Source organism: Anopheles marshallii, chromosome 2, assembly GCF_943734725.1.
Source record: "Anopheles marshallii chromosome 2, idAnoMarsDA_429_01, whole genome shotgun sequence".
Lineage (NCBI taxonomy): Eukaryota > Metazoa > Arthropoda > Insecta > Diptera > Culicidae > Anopheles > Anopheles marshallii.
The window spans coordinates 62,819,335-62,846,685 of NC_071326.1; the positions used below are offsets into that span (position 1 = coordinate 62,819,335).

Below are 27,351 nucleotides of genomic sequence, written 5' to 3' on the forward strand. Positions count from 1 at the left end.
ATGGAAGAGGACAACAAAAAGCCATACAAGGTAGGCCAAACAAAGCGACCAACAATCCTTCATGACATCAAGCCCCCACAAACAGATTGCAGTTGATAATACGCGAAAATGAGAACACCTTCGTGTCCCGTGAATGGGAGATATGCTGCAATTTATTCTCCTCCCCGTTAAGCACCTTCACCCACTATCACTCTTCCTAGGGTGTATAAACGCGTTCCCTTTACTGCATTCGCATGCAAAAAGGAATTTAGTGGTTGTGGAAGGAAATAATCTTTTCTTCTCGCGTCGGAAGCTTCACTGACCCGTTTTTCTTATCCCGGTCGAGTGTGCTTCATGGGCGGAAAGTTATATGGGATAAAAGAAAGTGAATGTGCAGGGATGATGGCGCATCTCAACAACTCATTGCACGAAGGACGACAAGGTTTGTTTGCTGGAAATATGGCTCAAGGTGGCCCCTTTATTAGGCTTCATTATATGGGAGCAAACGTGCACTATTCACAACGAGACATAATCCGTCGTCTTAACAAATTGTTGGGATTTTTTAACTAAAGCACGCACTTGGGTGACCTAAATGATGAACGAATAAAAAATCAACAACATAAACATTATTGGATAACTTTTTTACGACAATCGTAAAGCATATAATTAAAATTAGTAAACAAAACTAAAGTAAAAGCAAAATCTGTTCGTGATCCTGAATTTTATTTAAATATTGTAATAATGGATATTGCTGTGTAATGTATAATTTAAAAAAAACGAAACATTACATTCATTATAGAGAAGAAACTAAAATATTCATGGACGTCTAGGTAGATAAACCTCTACGTATAGTTCAACCGTTACGCGTGACTATTTACAATTGCACTACACATATAAAATTAAATTATATTTTGTATTTTGTTACTCAGTGTACATACATCCGCCCAATTGCATGGTATATAGGGTAAAATATTTATTTATGTATATCAAAACGAAAAGAAAACTATAATGTTGGTTCCACCCTTTCCCATTCATAATTTCGAGATGGACAAAGTTATCTTTTTATATTAAACATAAGTGTTTAAATTAGTCTTAATAATCTGAAATCTTACCAGATTTGAAGGGTAAACCTACTTTTTTTAAACATTTCTTTTTTTTGCATTAACAATCTATATGCCTGTCACACGCTAAAAAACTAGACTGATTTCATATAGCAGCCTTTTAGATACCTTGCTACAAGGGAGCGGTCCGGATGGAATTTAATACCAGTCATGCCATGGGAAGACTGATTTTGCTAACAGTAAACCACATATAACTGGCTATAACATTTATCCAAGCTAATTATTTTAACGCTGTTACTAAATTACCAGCCGCATTACGTTATTCACTTCAATGTTTTACACATCCATTATCTGAAGGCATTTGGTACATATTCTACCATATTTCCGTACCTCTTGTTCCTTAAAACAGCACACAGCTCGTAAAATTTCATTGCGTCGAAATATTCCTTTGCTTCTCTGCCAACAATTCTCACTTTCAGACTGGCGAGAAATTTCTTTCTTCCAACAGCACGTGGCATTTGCACCGAACCATAAATGAACACTTTGTTATTTACTTTCTCGCTTTCACTGGTCTCGCTACATCTACGCACCGGCTAAATGAGAAAACGCTTTTTTCCGACACGATGTGTGTGATTACCGTCTTGCGTTATGATGCCAAATGGTAGGGACAGCACAAGGATACGTTCAACGGAAGAGCTTTAATTTAAAGTGGCATAACACATTCGAAAGATTTCTGTTTCTGAAAGTTATGGATGCTGTAATATCTGCACTTGTGTTGATGCTCGAGTTGGTTATAGCTCTTCTTCTGTGTTTGTTCCGATGGACCATAAAAGCAGCGAAAAGTGCGATAAAGTAAAGACAACTTTACCAACTTTCGAGTGCTGGAAGTTGTTGATGGCGTGAAGGCAACACAGTACTTGTCAAATATTGAAATTGAAAAGAAACCCGTCAAGAAACAGCGTTCTGTCGGCGCTGACAACTTTACACCATACAAACAGTAACCAACGATCGTCTTCAGTAAGACGCCACCATGTCGGCGTATGAGGATAATATAGAGGCGATAAAAAGGTTTTTCAAAAAACAATCTAAAACATCCATGAATGTGAAGCGTAGTTGTGCTAAGCATCTTTTTGACCTTTAAAGAAATTGATCATACTACTAGCTTAGAGGGTGGCCATGACACGCGCCATACCATCCAAGGCCAGGTAATCGGATCGTGCGTAGGATGGACCTTAGAAAAAGGACATTGCACTGCCACCGGTGTTGTATCGCATTCCCGCAACGCAAAACCAGACATACCGTAAACACACCAAACCGGGTGGGTCGGTGTCGTTCCAAGAATGTTGTTTTCCCTTGCCAGAATTGATTCTTCATTCATGAAATACCAGCTTAGTGCGTCGGCGGAACCGAGAGTCGTTTTTCACAATTGAAATAAATATTCCTCGCGCGCGGAATGGGCTCTGAATGGGCCGTTCACATTTCGCGCGTAAATCACTGGCACAAACCATTGCTTTTCTTTCGATGTACTCATCTCTTGACTGGATGGCTGGGTTTCGATTTTGTCTGAACCGTTTTGATTGAACTTTCTTCGTAAACTAAATGAAAATACTGAATAAATGAATAATATGCCATGAATAAATGATGAGTAAATTATGCCATCAATCGTTCTTCTTGGATGGAGTGTGCAATAATTGTTGCGCGATTGAGTTGGCATTATTTAGCGTGAATTTTAGCGCAAAGTTTATGAAAGCTTTTATTCGTCTCATGTTCAAAAGAGTGAAATTTGATAACAATTCTGAATTGTTTTTCAATTGAAAAGGTACATGAACAGATACCTGTAAACATTTTGTAACATAGCTTTCCACTGACATTTTCTTGATATTCGAAAAGTTTCTGAATAATGGGAAGTATTTCAGATTCGTCCCAAACATATTTTAGACTACTAGAAATTCCACAAAAAGTTTGAACTATTTCACTTTTACTCCAAATTCATATATTTTTTAGATAATTATGGTTAACTCAGTAACAAACTCATGTGCACAAAAACTAATGAAGTGTTTTAGCTATTTTGAACTGCAAGCTGCTTTTCAATTTAAAAAGAATCCGGTAATTGTTCAAACTTTATCTTCTTTTCTCAAAACCTCTATATTTACTCCATCTATATTTGTTGTCTTTATTGACTAACAAACCACTCAAACAATGGTTTCATCAAACCTTTTATTTAAAGACTTTTATTTAAAGATTTAAACCTTCGAGAGTCCTTCCATCTGTAATAGCATATTTGTTGTCTCTTGTTTCGCGTTTAAAGAATAGATTCCGTAGCCCCTGAACAAACCCTGACCTAAAGCTAGTCACAATCAAATTGAAAATTCAAATTGGCTTTCTTTCTTTTCTTTATTTGGAAGTGAAATTTCCCATGGAAAAGCAGCCCTGATAAAAATCGAAAACCGTCACACGAAGAACTCCCAAGAACAAACATCCTAAAACCATTCAAAAAAGTGGACCTAAGCTCATGAAAAGGATGCGACAAAGCTGTCACTGACGCGTCTCATTTGCATCGTTTCGAGTTTTTCCGCATTGAAGCTTGGCGTGGAAGAGAGATTGAAGTATACGGATACTAAAACGCTTTTCGGCGGCCCAGCAACCTTGTCCAAACAACCGCCATAGCCCATCATCATCGTCGTCATGATCCTAGTGACCCGCGTGACTATTACTCTCGGTAGATGATGGAACATCCCGGCTAAGGGTTACACATCCTCGTGGAGACATTTTGGTCGGCAATAATACCTTCCCTGGATTTCCCTTCATGGAACCTTTCCCCACCCGCCGACAGTGCGATGAACCAGGGTTTCATAGCACTCGGAGTTGATGGTTGATGGATCTCCGTAGGTCCCTCCATATTTATGTGGGAAGAAAGGCTTTATGTTCCCATTGAAATCCCCGTGCGGTACTAAAAGGAAAGCCAACAAGCCATGGTGAGGATTCCGGCTTTTTTGTGTGCCCTAGTCACTCGGCCCGGCCTAGGTTAGTCACACGCCTGTCACCGGTGAGTGCAGTAGGAAACGAAATGTTCTTCGACGGAAGGGGGTTTACCCCACGATGACGTCGTGTGTATGTCACACACACACAGTTTCTCTTTGAATTATACTATTTTTGGCTTTCCAAGCAAACGAGGCATGCAAAACGGGGAAAAAAATCAATTTCTTCCTTAACGAACCAAAGTAATGGTGCTGTCAGGATTTTGCAAAACGTCTAATAATACATCCAAATTAAGGGTTACGACCCATAGATGCGTATAATTTCGATTCTAAGGAATAGCTAACATGCTCTACTGTTGAGGCTCTATTTGCGCAAACAGTGCCCTGTGCTGGTGCGTTGCAGCCGAAGGATGTTCACCATCAATGGCAGATTCCTTTCTAGAACCACCAGCGGCAAGATAAAAATGGCACCCCAACGAAACAAACAGCTGGAGAAACAACTTTTCTCCACAAAATAAAACCCCTAACGCTACACATCCTTTACGTAACGCTGAGATAGTTAAAGCGAGTTGGTTTGTTTACCCTGATTCGATCGAATTATTGGAACTTGCCATTTGTTGATGTGGGAAGAAATTGTTGTGAAGATATTAATTGAGTTTCGTTTGCGTCATTGCATGTTCGGAACGCACCACACTGTCAGACTATTTGTTGCGGTTTGTTTGGGTGTTACAGCTGCTGGTCGGGCGTGAGCCAAACCGCATCCTATCAACCAAGCGAGACACCCAACTGGGCAGCGAGACTATAATGACGCTAAGGCCGTGGGCTGGGAAAATCATACCCACCTCGTTTGATTCGGGATCGTTGATAAATCGCCGGAAGGTCTGGAAGAAAATCATACTTTCCATCAAAGTGACACAAACCTGCAGCAGGCTGCTCATGAGTTGATCGATCGTTTGTTTCCTTATAAAATTCCGTAAAGTCATCTCATGCACGATACGGCAGCGTGGCGGAGGTCTGCTGTACTATGGCGAAAATGGAATGAAAACTGTGATTCTGCAAAACGAATGGCGGATATTGCCTTTTTTTACCATCGTGCTTTTCCATGCGCTGTTCTCGCTCGCGGCAACCTAGAGAACGGTTCTCTACCATTCTTTTTTGCATCCGTACTATTTATTTTATACCGGACTTTGGCTACCATTTCCGCAGTCTGTCTGTTTTTTTCGGCTACGATGGATCAGTAATAACAAGTGCTGCAGTAATATCGAAATGGAGATATGCGATTCGTAAGGGCTTAAGAAGCATCGAGGTATCCAGGCTGCAGCTTAGCAGAAACATTCGTTCGTAAAGCGAGATTATACCAATGATTATAACGCGTACGATTGGGTTTTGTCTGTTGAGAAAGATTATTACATCTGAATTCCTTTACAGTATATCCAATGGATATCTATTTTGCAATAGGGGAGCTAAAAGTTTTTCAGTTGCCCTCATTGGTTGAGAGGAAAAACCACCATGCTTTTCTATATAAAGATTATCCCACTATATGTCTTTGATCATGACCATGGTTAAGGGCTTTGACGTCCGGAAATGGAAGAAAAAATCCCAACAAGGACCCACTCCGTACATACCACTTCTCTTTTATCTCTTATCAAACAAATCTGTCTGGTTACCGCCCAGCTCGGCCACATTCGATTCGTACGAAATGCTTCGTGCCTCCAAATTGAGTCAATATTTGCCACGGTAAACATCGGTCTTTCTTGTGCGCACCCGCTTTTATGGATGCGATCCCACTGGGTATTACCCAAAATGGGCACAAAGTTTGTGAAGCATGTTCTGTCATGGCTAGTAGCACTTTCGCAGTTTGTTAGCACTTGCGGTGTCCTGTTTCTATATAGACCGCTTCAGCGACAGCTTCATATGTGATGGAGTTTGGCAAAATAATGTAAATCATTGAAAGGCCATAATATTAATACACATTCTTACACCGCATCAACAGTAAAATGGGTATTTACAGTTGCTCTTTTGTGAGTGATTCTTAGCGTTTGATTCTTTTTTCAAAACAGGAATAAAAAATAAATGCTTACCTAGAACGTTAAAAATGTTGTATTTTTTTTATTTAGTGAATAGTTGCAACAATCAGTCTTCGGTTACTTTCATAAGCTGTCAAAAAAGTTGGACACACGTGCACATAGTTAACTACTCGGTTAGGTCAATGAACACTTTGATTGCGCTTTGAGTAAAGTTATTGTTTGCATCGCGTTCAAACATGCTCTCGTTAGACGCAAAAAACTGAAATATACGGTTAAGTGTCAGTTGCATCAACAGCTTTATACTAACATTAGAAGAGTTTCATATACTAATCATGAGTATTTTATCACCGCTATGAATTCGTAGAGCTAAATAATCCAATACCAGGATCTACAGAAGTGCCAGAATGAGTAAATAAAGTTAAAAGTTTAATTTATCTGATGTTTTAGGTGGCCAAATGTCTTGAGTGGCATCGCAATACGATTCCACATTAGATCAGATTACAAACGATCTTTTTTTTCTCGAAACATCTCGAAGGCTAGGTGACAGATCACCATATTAGTTTATGTTTTACAATCGTCAATTCAGCACAATTTTCCATAAATTCATCGGATTGAGCGAAGTTTTGGGGCGATCTTCCTGGGGGACACGTTTGGCGTGGTTCAACCAAATGATTCTTTGATAACAAACTATACGCACTCTATCACAAAAAAATGGTCGTAAAAGATAGGGCATTCTTTTCGCATTTAAACATCTCGACAGTTATTGTCAATTTCCAATTAATGGCAATAAGCATCCTCGCATTAAATATTGTAATTTATTCTTGTCATAGTGTGCTCCGCGGGTTATGCAAATGTTAAATGTTGGACTAAACTTAATTGTTAATCTTAAGTACTAAAGCTAACTCAACAGTACGAAGCATGCACACCAGGGCACACACATAAGGATACAGAAAGGCGAGAACGAAAGGAAAATAACAATTTGCAAAATATATTAGTTTTGACAGGCCCAATCCTTATCCACATTTGAACGTATCTGACTGTTAGGAACGCATCCTGTGGGGATAAATGAATGGAAAGATGGATGTCAATACACCAACCACTCTACAAAAGCTAAACTCAAAATATGTAGAGAAATTGCTGCCATTAAACCGAAAACAAACACAAAATTGATAGAAACGGCAGAAAGACGAGCCGATTTAGATAATTTAGAATGCCAATATGATCTTATGAAAGCAAATCTATTGTAAAGGACCGAATTTCAATCAAAAAGACAAATTTCAAAACTTCTCCGTTTTTTTTAATTATTTTAAAAAGGGAATGACATTAAGATAGCTGTAGAATAGTACCAAGATTTTTTTCCTGATTTACTACAGTTTTTTTTCTAACAATTACAAAAGTAGAACCTTTCTCTGATAGAGGTTATTAAAAAGGGTCATTTTTGAGAGCCCAATTTTACTTTTCAATTATTCCCATTATTTTATCTTCTTAAACTAGTTTTTCGGTTACAATAATGAAGAAATAAAAAAAGGTACGACCGTTTGAGTTTCAAATGTTTCAATATTTAAAAATATTTAAAATATTTTCAAGGTATAAAATTTAAATATATAACTATTGTTAAGTTATCTAATTTACCTGCCATACCTACCATTTACATACCTGCCATTTCTGGCCACCTAGACTTATTTTACTACATAGCCGGATAGTTAGTCCTGCGTACGGGGGATTGGTTCGGATGGGATTTTGAACCGGTCCTGCCGTGATAAGTCCTTCGCCGCTACACCACCACCTCCCGGATTAAAAACACCTGTTTTGTGATAAATAACACTTCGAATTTTTTAAGTTGTTCCCCGCAATACCTCATATGATATATGGGACTTTTACACACTTCCATAACAGCTTATAAAATGATTTTTCCTTTTCCCATCCTTTTTATAGGCACATTTTCAAGCAACATTTTTCCGAGTTTGCCGAAACAAAAATAGACCATCTTTCAGCACATAAGCTCTTTCGTTGCAAAAATTGGTTACAAACTAGAAAAAGCTACATGATGATGGTGCAAGCCATGGAAAACGATAAATTATGCAACATCATTAAAGGTGTGCAGTCTGCCTATGGTCCTAGCTTAGTGCACTAGTGTATATGGCGCAATAACCGTTACCGTCATACTCACTTAGCACTTTTCCCAGTAGGAAAACCCACTATGGGTGACTGGACCGGGAAGCCTTGCAGGACGATCGTAATTTATAACTTTTACTCGGTTGATTTTTATATACGTTTGTGAACAGCATACTCTGTGAAAAGTGACCCACGTGTAGCGTTATAAAGGAACGAAGGCCATGGAAATTTAACTTTTTCAGTTTTCGTTGATCAATTTTTTATTCCCTCTTTTCATCAGTTAGGCGTCACAGCTGTGCTGAAACGTAGTAGAATTTTTTGTGTAATAAAACTGTCTCTGTCAATTTTTGGTACCCCTGCTCGGGGGGTTCAGTTGGCCTGCCGGGACAAAAGTTGCCCCGTATGGTATGCACATTTTGTATCATATTAAATGATTCGTTCACAAGTTTCAAAACCAAACGTGTTAACTCTTCCATTGAAATGGAACGCTCGGTTCGGTGTTATGGCGAGCAAATGTAATTAAAATCACATTTTCATTTTCGTTTCTTTACCAACGTTTTGGGTAAATCCCCTTCAGCCTTCAGGGTAGGTTTTCTTCCCTTACCTTGTCCGGTTGTGCGAAATAATGTTGTTAGCACCAACGGTTTGTTTCACTGCGCGTTTTCCACGCTAATAAGCACCCCAAGAGCTTAGTTCATTCAATTTGACTGTCGTTTTTTCGTCACCACGTTCACGAACGGCAAAATGGCGAAGTCAGCAAAAAAGCCTAACGAAATGCGGAAAGTTCAGAGGTTTCCCGTACAGGTCCTTGTACTGTTTTCGGGTACGTTTGGCGATACTGAACCGTCCCCTAGTGTGATAAATAATTACCGTAGCATGTCGATGGAGTAGCGCTTTCGCTATTTAGCCGACTTCAGTTTTGCTTCAGTGGAAATGTATTTAGTTCTTTTTGATTTCCGTATTCTGGAACACCGCCAGACGTTACTTCGGAGGCGTTTGACTTAATCTGTATACGATATTGATTGGATTTATTATGTTTTCCCCTTTAATCGAACCGTTGGTTAATGATTGTGTATAGATCGATACAACTTTAAGAGCTGGCAAGTAACGCATGCTGAGCACGAATAGCGCAAGCAATAAAATAAATGATTCGTAAATAGATTATTGTTAATGGTTTTTCATCAAACACGATTCGAATGTTATGGAATCGTTATGCTGTTGATCAAATTAGAGGTGTTAATGTTCTGTGCAGAATTTCACTTTGATTTCATGATTGAAGACCGCTCTGTGGTAGGAATTCGTAGCTGATATTAGATTGTGATAATTAACTTATAATCACTGACTTAGATGACCGAGTCCGTGGAGATAATCATATGATATATTTGTCTTTAGTTCAATAAAATAAAATTGTTGAAGTGAAGTGAAGTTTTAGACAAATATAAAGATCATATTACAAAATTGCATTATATGAACATAAGTTTGTATTTGTTATTATGGCAAGGAGAGCCGCAGACATACGCTCAAATTTCTCCAGAATCTGACTTATTTTTTAGAGAATGACCTTTAAAAGAATGAAATTTTGGGAAGGGAAAAATCGCAAGTGATTGTTCATGCCTACCAACGCTTGAACAACAAAGTGTTCGCAGAAAAATTTGAAAAGAAGTGGGAAAAAATCGTAGAAGATGATCTACTAATGAGACAGAAAAAGTGTATCTATGAGGTGAAGGTACTACTCATCGCATGAGTTTGCACTTACTGTCACAACTTTTTGCCCAAGATATCTGCTTGGCTAACGCGATTTTCTTGGTGACTAAAATTGAAATACTTTGGGGTGGCCTGTTGGTGTATTTGGAACCGACGCGGTGCCACAGAGCAGCGATTTTTGCAAGATTATATTTCCAAAATGTATACTCCTTGCAATTTGTTATGCATAGCCAGATCAAATATATCTTGGAAATCTAAATATCTGTAGTAAAAGGATAGCTTAAACTACAACAATAGCGTATAAACCGAAAATGCATTAAGCATGTAATATGGAACATGGAACATGGTAACATGAAAATGCATGAAGCAATAATCTAAGGATTCTTTACATTCAACATATTAATTATAACGTTAACCATCATAATCTATGGTAAATGATAAGTTGCACAAATCATAACAGATTTGCTGTGTCCAGTTACAGCAACAACAATATAAACTTTCATTTTTTAAGAGACAATAATGACACGAAATTACCCATAGGCGTGGTTAATAAAATGTTGCGATGTGTCCGAAGCAGGCAACATTACCAAAAAAAAAAAGAAACAAACAAAAACACTAGATAAACTTTTGCTCGTTTCATCCGTTTCACTGGACAACGTGCGAAGAATTTGCGATTATCCTGAAACTCACCGCCCTCAAAAAAATGTTTTGGGAGGCGAGCAGGGCCACGACGTGATTGTTGATGCTCAACGGATTAATAATATTTTGGTTCGGGTGGTTCTGACCGAGACTCCAATCAGCAGCACCATAACAAACTATTTGCGATGATGATTGTGCTATTAACATTCCAAATATACTTATGTATACCCTAACATCATAGTGATTTTTGGAAAATAATACCAAACGATTGTACACACGATTGATTATGCTTTTCGTATATCCAACGCGAAGTTGCAGTGCGATCCTCTATCTGCCGGAAAACCTTTTGCGTTCTCGTGGGGCCCTTGTATGCCGATGCTATTACAAAAGGAACAAAATCACTTACCAACATCAGGCAATAACCATAGTAACAACGACCCTTTACTATCCATTCCGGGCAATGGCCATTATTCATCGTCAAATCAAATTACCGCATAATCAAATCAACCTCGAACGTACATCCTTTCGCTGATCGTGTTTTGGGACGTTTGCTGTTTTGTTTAGAATTGGTATTTTTGCATCATCATCGAGCCGAACCTTTTGTCTGTTATCACTTTACTCGACTTTTTCGGTTGATTCATGCGCACTGACCAATCGATCATAATTGAAGTTCAGTCAAGCGGACGAAACGTGGGCTCTTGGCGTAATATTCGTTTTTGCGTTTAAGCAGTCTGTTCGTAAGTGCTCTTCATTTTCCGACCATAGCCGGGATACTGGAGCAATATAATAATACCTACCGACGTTAAATAGTTGAATCCCAAAACGAGCCCGCAAGTCTGTTTTGTCGTCGTGTCATCGGCACGTAGTTGGGTGCTTACGCAAGATCGTTCCTAATGGTCAAAATGCTTGATAAAAAAGCATCGTGGAAAACACTCTAATCCACAACGGTGTGATGGTCGGTGGAACACAGCTGTGAATTGCCCTCTGGTTCATAATATAGCAACTAAAGTAAGACCTTTTCAAATATGGGTGGGATAAGTGGAGAATCAAAAAGGGAGCAGTGAAACAATTTTATTTCGTGCCGTACATTAATCTTTTTTCAAAGTAAATTGTTTCGAAAATTAGTAACTTTATTGGCTGGGAACGGTTTTTGAAGATATTAAATGCCTGTGGAAGATTGTGGATTCATTTTAGTCCAGATCGTGCGATTTACAAAGTGCAATAAGCATTTTCATCGTTTTCTACTGATTAGAGAAAAATATATGTATATAAAAATACAATTACTATTAGTATTATCAATAAAGAATTGTTATAAACAATATAAATGAAAAATATATGATAACAGCTGTATTATATTTTATATAAACCCCCCAAAAGTGAAGATATACAAAAAAAATGTTTTAAAAATATCAGTCCATGCGCATATATGCACCAAATGCAGCCAACCGGTGAGATTGTTCGGTGCTATTGTAATGTCATGACCACCGCGTTATAGATTAAATCGAGCTGACCGTTCCTACGAAACATTTTATTTCATTATAGCGAGACAAATTAGGTTAATGAATAATGTTAGATTAATAAATAATCTAATAAATGTGCAAACTTAAAATAAATAATAAATAAATAAAATAAAAAATAAATAAATAAATGTGCAAACTTATATTTACTGAAAAAAAACTCGAATTTGGTTAGTGATTTCATTTGATATGATATAGGCAAATAAAACAAACGTATTGCATGAAGTATTAGTCACAATAAACTTTCATAACTTCTCTACTTCAGTTATGAACACATTGGTGGTCGTTGTATGACGCTTGTGAAAGCGGTTCGTATACATGCAAAGAAAACAATATGCTCCCTCCATAATTTACAAGATCGTGCAATGTCCAATTTGCAGAATATTAAGCAATAACAACTAGCGCATAATGATAAAAAAAGAAACCTGCCATCCTGCCGTTGCAATAAAACCCGCGACCCATATGAGCATCTCGACATTTCAGATCGTTCTACATCCTACTGTCGACGTTACGACGCCCTGAGGATGATTTCGAGGAATATGCCACTTTTCCTGCACAATTTGATGTAGCTTTCATTTGAAATGATCCTTGAACTGTTTGTGTTTGTTCGTTGGGAAACCCATTAAAAAGGAACCTTCGGTTGGAGTCGGTAAATGGAGGAGAAATAAAATTCTTTCTTCACATAGTTGGCAAAGAGAATTCCGAATCAGAACCTTCTAACGCTTGCTTAGACACTGAGCAAAAGGTTCGTGGAATTAAATGTTTGTGAAAGAAATGAAATTTTTCTTCTTGCGAAATTCTTGCGATCGACAAATCGCATACATTTTCCGGTATCCCTAGATGTTGTAACACGTTACTAAGTTTGTTACATTAAACCTTCCAGTGGCATAGGTTTGTTCGTATTTTTTCTCTCACTTTCTGCAATTCACAGGAGCATTTGGTCACAGCATTGCTTAATCCAATTTTTTATCATGCTTCACAAGCAAATGTTTCCCGGCCACAATTATTGTATCGAAAGTAGCACTAATTATTTTCGGAAACTAAACAAAACGGAACCAAATATTGCATAACTAAGCTCACACGAATCAAAAAACATTTAACATCGCCCATGAAATATGCATCTCAAGCGAAGTAAACTGTTGCTACCGGGTATTCGTTTGTATCGTTACGATTTAAATTGTCAACTTGCGTGTTTATTTGATTTCGACTCCGAATTCGCCGGTGCCGAAAACAGCGTCTCGTTGGCACATAGCAGGAACGTGAGTACACAATACCGCAGCATAAAACATGCAACATAACGTGTGCCTGTGGAATGTTTCTTGTGGGGCGCGTGAACAAGTCGGGTATGCTGATGGTTTTCTTTCTCCCCCAAGAGAGTTTTTTTGCAGACATTTTTAGGAAAATAAGTTGCTGTTGGAAGTTGATAATTTGTACAGCAAGAGAGAGAGAGAGAGAAAAGTAGAGTAGTAAAAATTATCTGCAGTAAGTTGTGGATTCTTTTCCATGTTCCGGTTAGTGAAATTGTTTTTAAACCTTCCGCTTAACATCCAACCTTTAACGATGCTTTGCGACACGAAAAGCATGAAAGTACATTGCATTATATGTTGCTCATAATCCAGTGCATTAGTGGGCTACCAAGCGATGGGGTTATGATAATTGCATATAAGTGCTAGTGACGATTGGCAGTGGACACAAACTAGGCCACCGCAGTGGACGTAGACCGTACGTTCAAGTCTCTTTGGTTCGTTTGACAAAAATAGTACAACTCGATTGAAAAGCCTTGGGCAAAATTTTCCTACCGCGCGTAAGTGCGAGCTTCGTTTACATATATGTCGGTTGAGGTGTGTTTGTTTCCTTGTTGTTTTATCACTGGAAACATCTTCCATGTAGCACCCCGCTCAGTGGATGAGTAGGATAATAAAATGTGTATGACGAATGTAATTGCCATACTCACACAATACACCAAGCCGCACCGTGTCGGGTGAAGCGTTGTTGGGATGTGGACACTCATGTTTTATGTCCTCGTTTGACGCTCATGCTCATGCAATATGCAATAGCGGCTACATTTATTCGCAACGATAATCCGCTCGTGTCGAGTGATGTAGGAAATATTCTCTATCTTCAGAGAAAAAGGATCCAAAAAGAGTTAGAAAGAAGGATCTGTGGTTGCATTAATGTGTGGTTAGTGGTAATGCGCAGACACGAAACGATATTGTGCTTCAGAAAAGGGCTTTCGCATGATAAGCCTGATGCTGTTAAACTAATGCAATGAACTGTCTATGGTTATACAATTGTATGCGTTTGTGTATCGGTGATGGGGCATCTTTTTCCAGTCGCAATATTTTATTGTTCCGAAATTTTAATATTATTGCTATATGAAACATGTATCAACGGTTATGAAATAATTATCGGATTTATGAAAAAAACTATTATGTTTCAATTTCAACACGAGAGTATTCAAACATGAAATAATAATAAGTTTTATCAAGCTATTACTTAAATAATTGAAATGGTACTAAGTATCATTCTAATGTATCAATCTGTCTTATCAAACGATTAACATTGATAGTATGTGAATAAATAAGTTTAAATTATTTTTATTATGAAATACGTTTAAAGAACACTTTACAATTAGCTTGGCCTTTGATCCATATAATATGAGCTTAACTTTATAGCCGCAAGTTAAAGTTTAACAAAGTGCATTTGAACGTATTAGTTTCATTTGAAATCGCGATTAATTTTAAACTTGGTTTGAGGTTACTTTTGAAAATCTTTAAATCTTCAAAAACAAAATCATATCGTTGGTTTAGTGAATTCAAGCTTTCCGGTGACATGATAGTAGCGGCGCCGGTCTTTACACGAACGGAACGAACCAAAAACCCATCCGGACCAATCTCTCGTACGCAGGACTGACTATTCTACTACGGGTAAATAAAGTCACAAAAAGCCAGATATGACAGGCCTAGACCTCTTGAGGTTGTTGTTGCCGATAGAGAAGAAGAAGGTTCAATGAATTTGGCGATTACCGTTCTGTACCGTTTCAATAATGTGAATCTGAATTCGAAAAGGGAACAACAAAAAATCGTATAGATGTCAGGAAACAAACAAAATGTAACAAATGTTTTTGATATACAAAGGAACTCAAAACAAACAGAAGTAATGTTCTTAGACTGAAAGGGTAATAGAAGAATCCAGGACTTCAACCAGACCGAAAGCTGCTCAATGTCTAACTTTCTCTCTCTCTTTCATCTCACCAAGGATTAATATTATATTCAATAGAAATCAGCAGTTTAATCGAAAGTTTTCCAAAACCACAACGATCATAAGCTAGTGGTGATTGCATCACAAGACACGTCAAACACTGGAATTGGCACAGTCATCTGCCATTAATTTCCTGATGAGAAAATAGGACACTGCAACAGGAAAACAGGATTCAATAAAAGATTTACCAGCTCGCATTGGACGTCGTAGTTGATCGATAAAATCTATCCTATGAATAACATTAGTTCACCAATTTCAACGATACCTCAAATATCATGAGGTACGCCATTATGCAACTATATTAATTCTTCAACCATTACAACAATTTTACAACAACAGTATGTCTTTAACAGTAAAAGGAAAAATTGCCTAAAGATCTACTGTCAAATGCTATCGACGGACTGAGCAGTTCATGAAATCCAAACAAAGAATGGTTTTTTTTCCAAGAATTCACTAAACCATTACATAAAGAAACACATATCCGTCCATTGCTTATGTTTGTGGAGTTTAATGACAATGAGCGCAATGCTTAATAAGCACAAGCACCAAACATTCGACCACGCCTATGGTCCTATTTCTACCACTAGGTAGTGGTTTTGTCGTTATACTGTACTAATAAGTTATTGTTAATTAAATCTTTAGTATAGTATAGAGGCCTAGAAAGATATTTCGACAAAATTTATACAAAATCTCGATTACTCCCAACTTATAATCCCCAATACAAATGCTGTGCCGAAGCATCAAGAAAAATAATTAAATACTGCAAAACCTTTAAAAAAATCATTTTCCTACGCCATTAAACATTACAATACTAACAATAAAACCTTCTGTGCAGTAGGAAATAGTCAGGCTCAGCCATTTATATTATTGCAACAAAACACTAGCTCTATGCCTATCTGTATCTTTGTCAGTAACACACACAGAGCGTATCGATTTGCATTTATATTAGATTTTATCATTTTTCAATCCGACCCGTATCTGTGTGCCCGCGTTTTCGGAGCAGTATTTACAATTTTCCCAGTAGCATTGTTACCGACCCACCCGTCCCCAAAATCTCGCTCAAGATAGTAAAAACCACTCTGTTTATCTACAATTTCACCCGTTTATCTTCATCCTGCAAACGACTGAGCCGGCTGAATTATGCTACCGGTTTCGTACCATTCTAACGCGGTGCAAAAGTTCAGCCAGGCAAACTTGTTTCCAATTAAAAACTTGCCATCCACTTGTGCCTACCGGTACCGGTGCAACGGTTCGGTACTAGGCTATTCATTCTAATTATGATTACTCAAACAACCCGTGCCGAGTCACCCGGCAAGAAGTTTATGGTTCTTTAGAATTGTATAAGCTCTGGAGCAGCATCTTCCATCTCGTTTCCTATTTCCCGTCTGTAAAGAGCGCAAGAATGGCCTTATTTATCCACCGCTTTTGAAACTTCAGAGGATTTTTGATCAAGAATTGTAGTTTCGTTCAGCAACTAGTACACCTTTTACTTTCCTTCTCCTAACGAGACCGTCGGCTTAATTATCGTTAGGTAACCCAAAATCGGTCTCTTTAGCAGTCAAATAAAACGGGTCATGAAAGCAACCTCCTAACCATCGACATTCATTGCGAACCGTGACAACAAAGCGCAGCGCTTATTGTTCGTAATTTTTTCTTTAAACAATGCAATATCTCCTGCCCTGGACCACTGTCAGCGGATGTTGCCTATTGTACTGTCTGCGGAGTGAAAGCAAGCTGCACTTGACTGTAACACAATATATTGGCACATTTTTCTAAACAATTTCCCGACTGTCACTACGAGAGCCGGGGAAACTCGATCCCAACTTTGGTAATGGAATCGAGCAAAAAACTTTTCACCCGACCGGTGGTTTGTAGCTGCCGAAGTTTATTGCATAGCGTGCATGAAGTTTTGAGTGTGCTGTCACGCTTTTAAGGATAAAATTGTTATGTTGTAGTCTTTGTTTAGTCATAATTCAAGATTCACTTGATCAATATCGAATTTGCCTTGGACACTGACAGGTGCAAAACTTTACTCATTGCCATGCCACCAACTGTCCAAATTTACTATGCGTTTGCGAAGTATTTTTTGTTACTTAACGTTTTTAAAACTTTAAGATGAGTTAAAAAACGCCTAGAAAAGAATTACTGCCTAAGAATACTATACAAGGTAGGCAAACTTCTCTGTTGTTTCACCCTAAATGATGGGAATTTCACAGCAGCACTCCGCTGTAGGAAATGATATTTTTCTCTTCCTGCCCCAATCTGTCACTCGCCTTTCACTGGTAATTCTCATCGGAAATTGGTGATGTCAAAACATAGTCAAAACAACAGTGTCACCACTGTTTCGGCAAATGGTGGCGGTAAAGGTTGGCACAATTTCATCATCACCACCACCACCAGTCATCAAAACGCCATCAGTTTGGAGTGTAACGAAAATGGCACAGCATCGATCGGAACAACCAGTCACACAACCCATTCAACCTCCACATTCACCATGCGAATTCACCCACATACATGGAATCGATGAAAAATGAAGCGGAAATGGCGAATGAATATTTGATTCGTGGATTCGTGGTGTTCCGGCGCATAATTCGGTTATTTTATGTCGCACGATCTTCCCAATCCAACGTGTGATGTGTTTGGGGTAGCATTTTATCGATCTGCTGCGGACCTGTGATAGAGTATGGAGAGAAGGCATGGAAATTGCTTTAAATTTTAATGTTTTCATCCACAGCAGGCACGATCTGGCTAGACGTCGATTAATTGGATTTGACTTGGGGGTGTGCAACTATGCCTGAATGAGAGGTTTTGTTCCCGGGCCTATTGTCAAACAGGTTATGTTGAATGCAGATATTTTAAACTCGCATTGCGAAACATTTTGTATCGATGCACCAACTGCAGTATGTTGGGTATACAAAATTCATGCTACACGAATGGATCAGAATGGTGGTTTACTGTATATAGCTGTATGAAATTTATTCATACCATGCAATTTCGGTAAAATGTTCGTAAGTTAATCTTCTTTCCAACGTAAAAGCCAAGAGTTAATCTTTTTGCCGAGAACATCTGTTTATGTTTTTCTTTCCCTTTTATTCGTTTCATTTCATGTTGTTCCCTTGAATAAAGTTTTTTCAAACAAATTAATTTCCCATCAAGCCATTCTTCGCCTACGCTAATGAATTAACTTTGCATCACTACATCGATGTTCAAGGACAACATTTGACAGTACCACCAAAACGTTCCGGACCACTTACTCGGTATTAAGGATTCGTGACATTTTCACACCTTCACCAATGGCCATTATCTGATTAATTTCCACCGTGGGATAATACGCTTGAATACCTTTATGCAAACTTTCAGCCAGCCTTTAGGCTAAAAGTTGCCTTTCGGTAGAGTAATGATGTCCTGCCATACTTTCGGCATCCTTCTGCTAAATTGCTTTCCCATCTGGTGCCATAAAGTGCCCGACGTAACGAGCCTTTGCCGAGTCGATTTGGGAAAATGGACCTTAAAGTGTGCGAGTAAGAAAAACAATTTTACACGTGTTTCTTACCCATGATTGACAGCTGGCAGGCGGATTGTGGTGGAAAAATTGTTTCCCTTCATCCGGATAGCACTTGGTTTTCTCCTTCGCCGAACGCCTTCTTCTGGAGCGAAGAGCTAACATGGAAAACATAAAAAAATGCTTTTCTTTGAATCGTTCTTCAGTAGAGAGTTATGGTAGTGTTTTCCGATACTACATTACTGAATTCGCTGTACGATGAATGACGATGTATAAAGAATGACAAACTTATTGCATTAATAAGTAATCAAATTCAGCACCAAGATGCTATCGAAGGAAAGATCACATCCGTATCACTTTTACTGTTTCATCCTGCGATGGACTGCATGTTACGTGATGGTTCCTCTACCAGCATTCAACTCGTACAGTTGTTTCCCCATGCTAGAATCGTTCGAGCATATTGGCACCAAACATTTCTGGGGTACCCTAACGTTAATCGATTTAGGCATTATTTATTACATACCAACACATCAATAAAGATGGAGTCTCCAGAAGGCTTTTCTGATATCGAAAATCCGTCACTGTGTATTTGTGAATCGAACCAGAAATGATTGCAATATGTTTGTGAATCGAGCATTCCCGCTGCAAAAAAAATATTCCGCTTGCCATTTCTAAAGCGTACAGATTTTCAAATTTCATATTAGATAGAATTTTTATTTGCATGTTATAAGTTATTCTGAAACGTTTTTTTTTATTCGTGAATTCTTTTCAGGTTGAAGTATAGTAATAGAGATTCAAATATGTAATCTTTGCTACTTTCTTGATCCTGTTCCTGTTCAAATTGAAATTGCTGTTATTTGATAATTGTTTTCACAAATGACACTTCTGTCGTAAAGCTTTACAAATGTATATTTTTTATTAAAATGGCCTTAAATTGAATTATGGTCAGCTCAAATTCAATACATAGATTTTATGACTTAAATTTTTGATAGATACTTTAGACTTTTAATATAACAAAGGTAATTATTATATATATAATATATAATAATTAATATATTATATTAAATATATATTGTTGTAAAATAATTCAAAAATTACATAACACAAACTTCGTTCAATACTACCTTTTAAATGTTGTGCATAATGTTCACCATTCGTTTACCATAACCCTGTTCGAGGGGAAATGTCCAGAAGTTGTATTTTCCGTTCATCATAATTAAGGCATTTCCCTAAGGTACGTCTGATTATTACGCCAAGGATTCAAGCAAACCGGTCGGTAAGCTTTTCCCCGCTATATGAAGTAGCTCGAAAGTGTAGCATTGTTCACCTCCTCGTGGTCGATCCTTGCACGTCTCTTTGCACGGTAACGTTATGCTCAATGACCAGGCGCCTCCACTCGCGCTGCAAGCAATTTGTGTAGGCTACCTTTGTGCCTGTGCCATTAATTATAATCATACCAATCCATTCCGAATGTGAACGGTCGCCATTGTTCGTGTTAGCTGCTGGGGAAGTATTTCCGTACCGCTACAATACTAACCGCAACAGGGGAATATGCAGCGACGTCGTGAGGAGCGAGATGAACACGTGACCAAACCAGCAATGAATTAAACGCTTGCCAACATTCCATCGCACTTCGGCTGTCAAAGCTGTCGACCAATGATTGATTGGGTGCTTTGGAAAGTAATTTACTGTTGTTTTTATTGCTGGCCAATAAAACACCTTCGGTGGAGAGCTTTCACCATTCGCAACACTGTCACGTGTCATGGCGAACGGTTTATTTCACGCTTTTTGCAAAAAAAAGCTAAAACATGAGAGAAAATTGCGAAACGCCTCCTGAGACTGCAGCTGCACTTTCAGTAACCTTATAATCGGATCCCGCCAATGTTGGCATACGCAAAAAAAGTAGGGCACCATGCTAAGGGACCTCCGGCGTACGGTAAGGTGATGAATTTTAATAATACATTAGGTACGACACATACCGGCACAATCTATTCCATCAACCTGGTAAAGATCTACCCAATGGCTGCGACTACAACGCCCCATAACATTCTCTGAACATGCGCCTGTATGTAGGCAATAGAAAAGCGTTTGTCGTAGCGTCGTTGTTTTCTCAGAAGTAAAGTGTCCTAGCGATACGTGGCATAGCCTGTATCCCGCATTGGGCACGGTACTATGAAACGGTTGAGCTTTTATTCTATTGAAAAAATGTGCGCTACAGACAAACCAAATCGTTGGAGCTAAAAGGATTTTGGTACGATACAATGCATGCGGGTACCAATTTTCCCAGAAATGAAAGAATGATCATAATCTCCTAGGTTTTCGATTTGATACATACTTTCATAGTTTCTATACCATAACGATATATGATTTTTTGCGTTAGAATGGCCAATAATGAAATAATATTTTACTGGATGATTTATAAAAACCATTCGACTGGCTTTTTTAAACTCTAATTGCTAATTTAGCATGCCATGACAAATGAGTATGCATCCATACTCACGCTCCCTTGCATAAATGTGTAACTTGGGTTTAATAGCATGATTTCTAAAAAGATTTTTAGGTGTGTACTGTGTAGTCTGACTGTCTAGTGCCTGTACTATGCTTTTGATGGCTTAATTTATATTATGTGGCTGTTAAATCTGAACTTCCATTTGCATACAAATCAGTTCTCAAATTCTAAACTCTTCTAGTAGCATCTTATCAGGACGCGGTGTAGGCAAATATTGGCTCGTAAAACGGAAAATTGTATATAAGGCGATCTGCGATCGTTGCGAAGTACTGAAAACCGCTAAACATATGGTTCTTTGAAAGTACCAAACACAATCCACCAATAGGGCTATCTTTTGGCGGATAAGAAAAGCATTGGAGAAATACTGATGGGAAGTTTATTAAGGAAATATTACAATTTGTATGGAAAAATAAGCTAGAATTCCAAAATAAGATATATTACTCTGAATATCACTCTTAGAAAGCGAGTGGCATTATAGTTTTAGATAAGCCTCTGAATAAGGACGAATGACCAGAGTTTAGTCTACCATATCTTGCGTAGAGAAGAAGTAGAAGAAGCAGCAGCAGCAAAAGAATATGAAAAAGAGCAAGAAAAATAAATTGTAGTGCTCTTAAAAAAGAAGACGAGAAGTATAGCTATACGCTTGAACTCTGTTTTGGATTTGGGAAGCATTAATTATTGATACTCGTTCACTATTTATCCGGCTGCCGTCACTTAACCAATGTAACTGAATCTTGATGCCCTAGATCAGGGTACTACATGTCATAACAGCAGAACCTAATGTATCGTATTTTCGCGTGTATAGAACCTGTCTTTTATAATATCACACCAAAATTTCAAACACAAAACTAGTGAAAACAATTATTTTAATCCGTTATAACTCTTGTAATGAGTTCAGTTTCAAACTGCAATCTACCAACCCATATGCGAAGAAATGTTTAGTTCTCATTTACATTAGACGTTTGTAGTATATTATAGCTAGTAGTTCGACGTCAGAACAGACTAAATTAATACGAAAATATGATTCTGTGATAAACAATCCTCCATTTCACTGACATTCATCCATATGTTCGAAACATGCAACCAATTTTTGCCTCAAGCATTCCAACAAACTCTATGCCTCGTTATGTTTTCTCATCAGTTGATCGTACTGTATTTAAATTTTGTGTTAATCTCATTCTTAGGAGAAATTTCTTCAGTACTTCAGGACGGCAATGCTATCAGAACCACAAATGAACCGCACAAACTCCACTCAAAACTAACAATGCCAACCTATCAACCGTATGAAAGACGTCGTCTGTGTTTTGGTAAAATTCGGATCCACTTGCGAACGTTAGGTGCACAAGATTAAACATGTCCTAAGGAAGAGCACTCCTGAGAGGGAAGAGTGTTTTCGTACCTGTACCAAGACACACACTGACGTCTGCATGTCTTTTGAAATACCAGCATTGTCTTGTTTGCTGTTTGTTTCCAAGTACTCTACCGTACATACATCTGCATTTGCATCGTACGAATTGTGGTGCAGTTTTGTGGTTTGCGGCGGAAACGGAGTTTGTGTTCGAATATCGATCAACATGCAACATTCGTTCTGTGGCTAAACATTGCGTTCGCATACTGTTCTTGAAGTTTCTGTGTTCGATATACAATGAAAACACTCCCGTTAACTTGCACATGCACATTTAGCCACCTTTTTGCACGTGAGCTTGGTCCAATTGTTTTATTGCTTTTTTTCTTGAAAATGACAAAAAATACATGTATGCGGTAGTACTAATTTACACCCCTCTTTAACCTTCGTTCCAGATTAAGGATGTGACGAGAGCTATTAAGAAGGCGGTAGTAGCCGGCACCCTGGACGAGGTACGGTCGAAGGCGGCGGAAAAGTTTGGCCGTACGGATCTACCCAACATTCATCTCGATTCGGACGGTACCGAGGTGGACGATGAGGACTACTTCCAGACGCTCGAACCAAATGCCGAGCTGATTGCGGTCTTCTCCGGCGAACAGTGGATAGATGTAAGTTACCACACCCGCGACCGTAGAACCGATCGGTTCGGGTGCTATTGTTGTCGCCGGGTTTGCTGTATGACGCTCGTAAATCTTCCCACATTTGACCGATCTCAGCTGTGCTGGGACGTTGGACAAAAAGCGCGAAAATAACGAATAGGAAAAAAAAAAACAAACCCATTAACAACTTGTGGAGCAGATTCAATTTGGTCACCTCCTGGTATCCCGTAACCAACAGGTCCTTATTGATTAATGGTGTCTCTGAGTGGCAGGACGTGAACAAGAAGTTACGCGAATCTGCACCTCATCAACAGACACACAAAAAATGTCAGTGCCGGAGTAACTTTTCCATATTTTGGAAAAGTTTTAGTTGTTTGTTTGTGTTTCATTTTTTTGTTTTTTTTTTATGTTGTTGCACAATATAGGATGGTGTCCTTTTTGTTAGACAAAGCACTGCATAGAACAGTTGGAGCACCTAATGTACTTTGTCGAAATTTGATATTCAAGTTGACACCTTTGATTAGGGCAAGAAGCGAACGCCACCGCTGATTGATGGTGCTGTAATTTAATTTCCAATTTAGTGTGTTTATCAAGCTTTGAACAAAGCTGACCAAATTTGAAAGAAGACATACGAGTTTAGAAAATGGATTTGAACTTTGATGGCATAGACATATTTAATATAGACCGTTACATTTACGAAACAGACATTATACAGACCGTTTCGACTCGACTTCGACTGTGATAAAGTAACTTATCATATCTATGAGTACAAAACTAATGACAAATAAATTTTGTATTGAATCTTTGGGCTAGTAATGCATTTCACATTTTTTTCCATGTCTGCTTGCATCAAATACTAGGCGTCTCTACCAATACTTATGACATTTAAAAAAAATAGTTGTAAAGGGTCATTCAATTATTACGTAACGCAAAAATTGACAATTTTCGACCCCTCCCCCCTATGGTAACGAAAAGTAACACTGAACCCAACCTCCCTCTATTAATTACGTAACACCCCCTACCCCCACCTCTCCTCCCTTGTTTATAAAACAAAATCTTGAAATTTTCCTAACCCATTGATCGTTGTGCTATTTTTTTTAGTCCTCGGTTCTTCAATTGTCACCCATTTATTGAACTTGCCTCGAATAAAATTCAATGGTGATAAATCAACAACTAGATAATCAAATTCTTTACCTATAACTTTAACGTAAATGAAATAAAATGGTGTACTGCTTTGACCCAGTACGACAAAACAACTGTTGCGCTCTATTCCTTACACTACAGTGGCACGATTTTGTATCCCGTTACATTCTCGTGCTAAGCAGTTAACGGGTTTAGTAATCCATTTACTGCTATCGTATTTCGACATGTGTAAAATGATACAAACATACTGCCTAATGAATCTACTACTTACGCCACATCACAGATCACATAAAACTCAAATTTAAAGGTTCTACAAAAATGATGATTGGGTCGTAATGTGGTTTTAGTGACACCATTTCTGCTATTTAACACTCAAAGGAACATTAGAACACATGAACACATAACAATAGAAATTTAGAGTGTCAATAAAAAAAATTATGGGTAAAATACGATCAAATTGTATTGATAAGCATTGTGGAACTCAGTACCACTAAAATTAAATATTTTAGCTAGTATGCTGACTACAAACACGGACGTACACGCACCGATCATGATGCCGCAAGTTCTAGCTATCGAAAATTGATCATGGTTCCGAGAATGATCGTCCGAGCACTATATGATATTGAATAATGAACTGAAATATGATAAACTCTGAAGTTCTTTGAGATAGCGGATATCTTGGAGGCAATGTAGTTATAATTCCGAACGTTATGTTTGATGTATGCCACTATAATTTATAATTGATGTTTAATCTTGCGTTTATTTTCGAGGATTCTGAGACTACTTAGAGCTCTTCTAGCTCAACATATGTTTTATGAGTTTTATGAGTGTTTTATGAGTCAGAAGACTCTCTTGACTTTGAAGGAAAGCTTACCTCCTCCCTCCCCCTATCAGCGTTACGTAATAATTGAATTAACCCTTATTACAGGGTTTCTGAATTTAACAGTGTTCACTCGAAAGCTTGTACATATGTTAATGCAAAGTTTTTGGTGTGTCCGTCGAGGAAGCTGGGATTCAAATTAGCTTATTATACCAGATCTATCTCGACTTATTTCTTTTCATATTAGAACCAAAACCAACCCGGTTTTGAACCAACGAAGGTTACGATTGCGCCAGACAAAATAGAAAACCCTTTATTTGAAATGGAAGAATTTGAAAAACAAGTGGTTTATAAATATGGGAACAATACGTCTCAAATAAACGAATAATGTATGCATTTTCAAAATAAAAATATTCCTTTTTTGCCCTTTACCATTCTTAAAATTTTCATTTTTAATCTGCCAAATCCTCATGTTGGCATATGGCGATATACATTATGCCAATTGATTTGGTCCTCATAATTCTTTTCATCAGTCGTTGTTGCTACTGGGGAACGGATAAGGTTTCAATTAATTACATACGACACAGCAGTAAAGAATGTATAAAATGTCAAAACGCTCATGTTATGTACTCATTTCCATTGTTCATTTCTTGAAGCCGACACACTACGTTACAATAACGACGCGCCGGGATTCGGCCGACATCACCGACAGCCCGGACGTGGAACGGATACATCTGAAGAAGCTGGTCGCGCAGATGAAAACCAACCTGTGCAACGTTTCGGTGCTGAGCGAACCGGACCTAGAGCTGCTGTCAAACATGGACCCGAACTCGGTGGCTGACATTACCGGCAAGGACTTTATCGAGCAGCTGAAGGAAGCTTCAGGCAGGTTAGGGGGAAAAAGAGACCGGGATGTGGTTCTGGTTTCTTGAAACCCCCATCTAAATACGTCTCTGGACTTTTTTTTGTTACGTTTTTTACGTTTAATTTGCTTTACTTGTCTGTTCGTTAGACTGTTACGTTTATATGGCAAAATTTCTTAGAGTGTGTTCTGTTTTGCGCCTTAATTTTTTATTTGTTTTGTTTGTTGTTGATTTGTTTTATATTACTACTAATTTAACGTAGACCATGTTGGGTGGGCTTTTTAGTTTTGTTTGCATTGTAGAGAGTTCATCATTGAAAAAAAGTTTCGTTATTTTATTTGAAATTTAAGTCATAACAAGTAAAAGACTTAATTTGATGTACATGCTTAGTGTTTAGCATCAAAATTAATAGATTTCGTATATAATTTATAGACAACATCGCATTATAGTTTCTACAATTGAATTTAATATAAATTTTACAAATCTAAATCTACGTAAAACATGCCATTGAATGGACCTTAATCGCGTATTTATCTTTTGTTTTTGGGTGGATGGTTTTTTAATATTAGGTTTGTAAAAAAAACGTTCATGTTATAGAGGCACTGCACCTTTATCCACTAACACTCTGTTACTCATCTTCATTCACATCAATTGAATCGAATATTGCATTCTCTTCGAATTCGTTTCCACTTTCGTTCTGTACAGAATCTTGCATGAAAAACGAAAGGCTGCTGACGCAATTGAGCTGCTAAAGCTGATCGCGAAGCAACCGATCGCATCAAACGATGCCGACAGCATAGACCGCGAATACGATGATGACGGTAACACGCACCAGCTTCGCTCCTTTCTGACCGCAACAGTACGGTCTGGCCCTATCGTTAATCAACCTCAGCGCGCGGATATGACCGCGGCCGCCGCTGCCGAAGAATCGTCCTCCTCGCCTTCCACGACGCCTTCCACGACGATCGTTTCAATTCCGGCGACCGTCAACAGTTACAGCGACGGCAAGCACAACATAACCGTTCACCTGCAACCGACCGTAGGCAGCAACTTTGATAGCAGTACCGGGGAAGACACACTTGACACCTGCCGCAAGCCAACGGACAGCAACCCAGAACACGGCAAATCCATTTGATATTTAATGTATCAAGTCAACGTGTGTCATAAGTAGACGACATGTTAGACATCGGATTGTTTTACTTGGTTGTAACCGTATATAGCTGCCTTTT

The 27,351-nt window shown here is 38.3% G+C and overlaps 1 protein-coding gene across 1 annotated transcript; it reads left to right on the plus strand.

Moving 5' to 3' along the window:
* Positions 1-27,257, plus strand: LOC128706734 (DNA fragmentation factor subunit alpha-like). Its single transcript, XM_053801677.1, has 4 exons — positions 1-30; positions 23,093-23,305; positions 25,916-26,148; positions 26,828-27,257. The coding sequence occupies exons 1-4, from the start codon at positions 1-3 to the stop codon at positions 27,255-27,257; spliced, it is 906 nt and encodes a 301-aa protein (XP_053657652.1).
* The last annotated feature ends 94 nt before the right edge of the window (positions 27,258-27,351 follow it).